Raw genomic sequence first — 6,900 nt, forward strand, 5'->3', positions numbered from 1 at the left:
TGTGGGTTTGAAAAAAAGGCTTTAAGAATACTTGACTCAAGCACTCAGACACTGGCCTGCACCCCAGCTCGTGTATGCATAAATAAATCTTAAAAACAAACAAACAAATGAAACAATACATCATTAATATAATAATCCTCCAATCAAAATCTCCATATTTTTCAGCATCTGGTTGTAATCCTGGCATAGAACTTTATCTTCAGATGTACTGATAAAAAGCAAAGAATAAACCATCATGCCTCCTCTGAACACTTCTCGACCCTCTCCTGTCACCTTCCTGCTGGTGGGAATCCCAGGACTGGAGCACCTGCATGTCTGGATCGGGATTCCCTTCTGCTCCATGTACGTGGTGGCCGTGGTAGGAAACGTGACCATCCTGGCGGTGGTGAGAGCAGAGCGCAGCCTGCACGAGCCCATGTTCCTCTTTCTGTGCATGCTGTCCGTCACGGACCTGGTGCTCTCCACGTCCACGCTGCCCCGCATGCTCTGCCTCTTCTGGTTCAGAGCCCGCGACATCGCCTTTGAGGCCTGCCTGACCCAGATGTTCTTCATTCACAGCTTCACTGCCATGGAATCGGGTTTTTTCCTGGCCATGGCCATTGACCGTTACGTGGCCATCTGCCACCCACTGCGCCACACCACCATTCTCACTCACGCTCGCATTTGTGTAATGGGTATTTTAGTGGTGATCCGGGGAGTGGCCTTCTTTACTCCACACCCCATCCTGCTCAAACAGCTGCCCTACTGCAGATCGCGCATCATTGCCCACACCTACTGTGAGTTCATGGCTGTAGTGAAGCTAGCGTGTAAGGACATAGGGGCCACCAAGAGTTATAGTCTCAGTATGGCGTCCATCATCGGCTCATGCGATGCCATTCTCATTGCTGTGTCCTATGCCTTCATTCTCCGATCAGTGTTCCGCCTGCCCTCCCGGGAGGCTTGCTTCAAGGCTTTGGGCACATGTGGATCTCATGTCTGTGTTATTCTTGTCTTCTATTCTACAGCTGGCTTTTCCATTTTCACTCACCGTTTTGGGAAAAATATACCTGCACATATCCATATTTTTATTGCAAATATGTACCTGTTGGTACCTCCTTTCCTCAATCCCATTGTGTATGGAGTAAGGACCAAGAAAATACGGGAGCATGTTCTTAGAACATTAATGGTCAAAGTGGCTTGATTTAAGTTGAATCAATAAAATATATCGTTCAAGAATAAATGGAAGTAGAAAAGATGATGGCTTCATAGTTAAACACACAGAGAAATCTCTCTGGATTTATCAATACTCAGTTCATAATTAATAATTTATTTATTTATTTATTTTTTTAAATAAATTTTATTGTTATATTCCCCATACAATTGCAGCCCCCCCATTCTGACCCCAATCCCTCCCCTCCCGCCCCCGCCCCCCTAAAAGTGTCTCTGGTTCATAGTTTTTTGTTGATTTTGATTTTCACTTTCTTATAGTTATTCATTTTCCTGGTCCCTTATTTAAGTTTTCTAGATTCCTGCTATGAGTGAGACCATCCGGTATTTTTCTTTTTCTTTTTGGCTTATTTCGCTGAGCATGATCCCTTCCAGCGCCATCCATGTTGCTGCAAATTGCATGTGTTTATCTTTTTTGAATGCTGAGTAATATTCCATGGTATATATGTACCACATCTTCTTGATCCAGTCATCTATTTTTGGGCATTTGGGCTGTTTCCAAAGCTTAGCTATTGTAAACAGTGCTGCTATAAACATAGGGTGCAGGTGCTCTTTGGAATTGATGTTTCTGTGTCCTTTGGGTAAATACCTAGGAGTGGAATTGCTGGATCATATGGTAGCTCTATGTTTAGTAGGTCCAGAAATCTCCACACAGCTTTCCACAGTGGTTGGACCAGTTTGCACTCCCACCAACAGTGCAGAAGAGTTCCTTTTTCTCCACACCCTCGCCAACATTTGTTGTTGCTAGTTTTTTTAATATGTGCGATTCTCACTGGTGTAAGATGGTATCTCATGGTAGTTTTGATTTGCATTTCCCTGATGACAAGTGATGTTGAACATTTTTTCATATGCCTGTTGGCCATTTGCTTTTCCTCTTCAGAGAAGTTTCTTTTTAGCTCTTCTGCCCATTTTTTGACTGGGTTATTTTCTTTGTTGTTGTTGAGTCTCATCAGCTCTTTGCAGATTTTTGTGATCTGTCCTTTATCATTAGTGTTGGGTGCAAAAATGTTCTCCCAGTTGGTGGGGTTTCTCTTTGTTTTTGTTATTGTCTCTTTTGCTGTGCAAAAGCTCTTTAATTTGAGGTAGTCCCAGCTGTTTATCTTTGCCTTCACTATCACTGCTTTGGGTGATGTGTCTGTAAAGATGTCTTTGATGTGCAAATTACGTAGTGTTTCGCCTATATTTCCTTCTATATATTTTATGGTTTCAGGTCTTATGTCTAGTTCTTTAATCCATTTTGAGTTGATTATTGTGTATGGTGTGAGGTAGTGGTCAAGCTTCATTCTTTTGCATGTAGCGACCCAGTTTTCCCAGCACCATTTATTGAACAAACTTTCTTTGCTCCAATGCATATTCTTTGCTCCTTTGTCAAAGATTAGTTGACCATAAATCTGTGGGTTTATTTCTGGATTTTCTATTCGATTCCATTGGTCTGTATGTCTGTTCTTGTTCCAATACCATGAGTTTTGATGATTATGGCTTTGTAGTAGAGTTTGAAGTCTGGGAGTGTGATGCCTCCATTCCCTTCTTTTTTTTTCAGGAGAGCTTTGGCTATTCGGGGTTTTTTGTGATTCCATATGAATTTCATCAATAATTGTTCTATTTCTTTGAAGAATGACATTGAAATTTTGATTGGAATAGCATTGAATCTGTATATTGCTTTTGGAAGGATGGCCATTTTAATAATGTTTATTCTTCCAATCCATGAGCAGGGGATGTCTCTCCATTTCTTTGTGTCTTCTTCTATTTCTTTTAACAGTGTTTTATAGTTTTCTTTGTATAGGTCCTTTACCTCTTTTGTTAGATTTATTCCCAAATATTTGATTTTTTTTGTTTCAATAACAAAAGGGATGGTTTTTTTGATTTCTTCTTCTTCAGATTTATTGTTTGTGTATAGGAAGGCTACTGACTTTTGCGTGTTGATTTTGTATCCTGCCACTTTACTGAACTGATTGATGAGTTGAATTAGCTTTTCTGTGGAGTTTTTGGGGTTCTCTATGTATAATATCATACAGTCTGCAAATAGTGATAGTTTGACTTCTTCTTTTCCTATTTGGATTCCTTGGATGTCTTTCTCTTGTCTTATTGCCCTGGCTAGGACTTCCAGTATTATATTGAAAAGCAGTGGTGAGAGTGGACATCCTTGTCTTGTTCCAGATCTTAATGGAATTGCTTTCAGCTTTTCACCATTGAGAATGATACTGGCTGTTGGCTTGTCATAGATGGCCTTTATAATGTTGAGGTATGTTCCTTGTATCCCAAGAATTTCAAGGGCTTTTATCATGAATGGGTGTTGACTTTGTCGAAAGCTTTCTCAGCATCTATTGATATTATCATATGGTTTTTATATTTCTTTTTGTTGATGTGTTGGATAACGTTGATTGATTTTCGGATGTTAAACCATCCTTGTGTCCCTGGAATGAATCCTACTTGGTCGTGGTGAATTATCTTATGGATACATTGTTGGATTCTGATAGCTAAAATTTTATTGAGGATTTTTGCATCAGTGTTCATTAGCGAGATTGGCCTGTAGTTTTCCTTTTTTGTGTTGTCCTTGTTCGGTTTTATTAGTGTAATGTTGGCTTCATAAAACGTGTTTGGTATTGTCCCTTCCTTCTCAATTTTTTGGAAGAGTTAGTGAAGGATAGGCACTAATTCGTCTCTGAATGTTTGGTAGAATTCATTTGTAAATCCATCAGGACCTGGGCTTTTGTTTTTGGGGAGGTTTTTGATTACCATTTCAATTTCGCTAATTGTAATTGGTCTGTTTAGGTGTTCTATTTCTTCTTTATCTAGCTTTGGGTGATTGTAGAGTTGTAGGAATTTGTCCATCTCCTCTAGATTGTTAAACTTGTTTCCATATAACTGATCATAGTAGTTACTGATTATTCTTTTGATTTCTGCTGTGTCCGTTGTGATTTCTCCTCTTTCATTGATGATCCTGTTTATTTGTGCTTTCTCCCTTTTTTCCTTTGTGAGCCTGGCTAGGGGTTTGTCTATTTTATTGATTTTTTCAAAGAACCAGCTCTTGGTTTCATTGATCTTTTGGATTGTTTTTTTAGTTTCAATTTCATTTATTTCTGCTTTGGTTTTTATTATTTCTTTTCTTCTACTGGTTTTGGGGTTTTTTTGTTGTTCTTTTTCTAGATCTTTGAGCTTCGAGATTAGGTTGTTTCTTTGCATTCTTTCTTGTTTCTTGATGTGAGCTTCTATTGCTGTATATTTTCCTCTTATTACTGCTTTTGCTGCATCCCATACATTTAGGATATTGGTGTCCTCCTTGTCGTTCAATTAAAAAAAATTTTTAATTTCTTCTTTGATCTCCTCATTAGTCCAATGGTCTTCCAGTAGTGTGGTTTTTAATCTCCATGAGGTAGGAAAGTTCCTTGCCTTCTTTTTATGGTTTATTTCTAGTTTGATGCCTTCATGGTCAGAAAAGATGGTTGATATGATTTCAATCTTGGTGTATCTGTTGATGTTTGTCTTGTGCCCCAGTATGTGATCGATCCTGGAGAATGATCCGTGTGCGCTTGAGAAAAATGTGTACTCCGTTTTTTTGGGGTTTAGTGTTCTATAGATGTCTGTTAAGCCCAATTGCTCTAGGTCCTTATTTAGAGCTTTGGTTTCTTTACTTATTTTTTGTCTTGTTGATTTATCCATTGTTGATAGTGGTGTGTTGAAGTCTCCCACTACGTATGTGTTTTCTCTGATGTCTGTTTTCAGAGAGGACAACAGTTGTCTGATATATTTTGGTGCTCCTTCGTTTGGTGAGTATATGTTAATGAGTGTTATTTCTTCTTGAAGTATTGTCCCCTTGATCATAATGTAGTGACCATTGGGGTCTCTTTTTATCTTTTTGAGTTTGAAATCTGTTTTATCTGATATAAGTATAGCTGTTCCTGCTTTCTTTTTTGGTCCATTTGCTTGTAGGATTGTTTTCCATCCTTTAACTTTGAGCCTATTTTTATCTTTTGTAGCTAAATGTGTTTCCTGGAGACAGCAAAAGGTTGGGTTTTGTTTCTTAATCCAGGCTGCAACTCTGTGTCTTTTTATTGAAGAGTTTAGTCCATTTACATTTAGAGTTAATATTGATATGTTAACATCTGTATTTGCCATTGTATTTGTCTTTCCTTTGATTTTATTTATTTATTCTTTTAATAACTTTTTTTTTTTGGCCTTCTTTCATTCTTATTCGTCCCTCTGAGGTTCTGGCTTTAGGACTCCTTGTAGTATTTTTTGGAGTGGGGGTTTAGTTGCAATGAAATTCCGGAGTTTCTGTTTTTCTGGGAAGGTCCATATTCTGTCTTCAAAGAGGAAGGAGAGCTTTGCGGGATAGAGTATTCTTGGTTGGCATCTGTTTTCTTGGAGTCTGTTGACTATGTCCCTCCACTCTCTCCTTGCCCGTAGTGTTTCTTCGGAGAAGTCTGATGTCAGCCTGATTGGTTTTCCTTTGAATGTTATCTGTATCTTCCCTCTTGCCAGCTTCATTATTTTTTCCTTGTCCTGGATTCTTGGGAGCTTTACTATTATGTGTCTTGCTGTATTTTTCCTTTCGTCGTGGAAGTTTGGTGTTCTTCTTGCTTCTTGTATATCAATTTTCAGCTCCTTCTTCACATTTGGGAAGTTCTCTTCAATTATCTCTTTGAATATTTTCTCTGTTCCTACATCTCTCTCCTCTCCTTCTGGTATTCCTATAACTCTTATATTTCCTTTCCTCATGGAGTCAGATAGTTCCCGAAGTCTTTCTTCGTTCTTTTTCCTTCATACTTCTCTTTCCTTTTCTGTTTTGGTTCTTTTTATTTCTGTGTCTTCAAGATTACTTATTCGTTCTTCCATTTCATCTATTCTGCTTTCATTGCTTTTCCCAGAATTCTTTAGTTCTTCCATTAATTCTTTGATCTCCTGCATTTCTTTTACTTCCCTCTTTAGGGACTCAATTTCTTTCTTCTGACCATTGTTTTCCCTCTCTAGGGACTCAATTGCATTCTTCTGATCGTTGATTATTTTTCCCTTATCATTGTTTTCCTTTATGACTTCTGTCAGTTTTTTAATCACGGCAATTTTAAATTCTCTTTCTGGAAGGCTCAGAAATTCTTCCAAGTTATTGTCATTGCAATCTGGGGGCTGGTTTTCTTTTTGTGGTGTGCATTTTCTCTGGAGAGTTGCTAGGTTGCGTGTGGTTCTTCTCCTCCCTACTGTCTGTTTTCTAATTTGCCGTATGTGTTGGGACACTGTGTTGATGGGACTGGCCGGCATCTTGGGTGGGCTTCTCTGTATCCCTCTGGTTCCTCCAGGAGTCATCTGTCAGTTTCAAGCAGTCTTTACTGGAGAAAGGTCCCTGTTCTAAAATGCCAATGTGGGGACACACTCCCCTGTGCGCCTGGTCTGCCCCGGCGGTGGGTTCCTGCTCCCCTCTGGGCTTGTACTGCAGGCCAGAGGGGGTCTGGCATGGGCGAACTTCCCCCGCCCACCTCTGGCTCCTGAGGAAGCCTTCTGCAGGTAGTCTTTACTGAAGAAGTGTCCCTGTTCTAAAATGGTGATGTGGGACACACTCCCTGCGCGTCTGGTCTCAGGCACACTCTTCTGCGCACCTGGTCTGCCCCGGCTGTGGGTGCTCGCTCTCCCTGTGGGCTCAGACTACTTGTTCGGAAGGGGCCCGGTGTGGGCTAACTCCCCAGCTGGCCACTAGCTCCT

The 6,900-nt window shown here is 39.9% G+C and overlaps 1 protein-coding gene across 1 annotated transcript; it reads left to right on the forward strand.

The window, feature by feature from the left end:
- Window positions 1–235: 235 nt before the first annotated feature.
- LOC311182440 (olfactory receptor 52D1-like) lies at window positions 236–1,180 on the forward strand (the record flags this gene model as incomplete). Its single annotated transcript, XM_084251228.1, has 1 exon — window positions 236–1,180. The coding sequence occupies one exon, from the start codon at window positions 236–238 to the stop codon at window positions 1,178–1,180; it is 945 nt and encodes a 314-aa protein (XP_084107354.1).
- Window positions 1,181–6,900: the final 5,720 nt, after the last annotated feature.

Source organism: Talpa europaea, assembly GCF_964194135.1.
Source record: "Talpa europaea genome assembly, chromosome: 1".
NCBI lineage: Eukaryota > Metazoa > Chordata > Mammalia > Eulipotyphla > Talpidae > Talpa > Talpa europaea.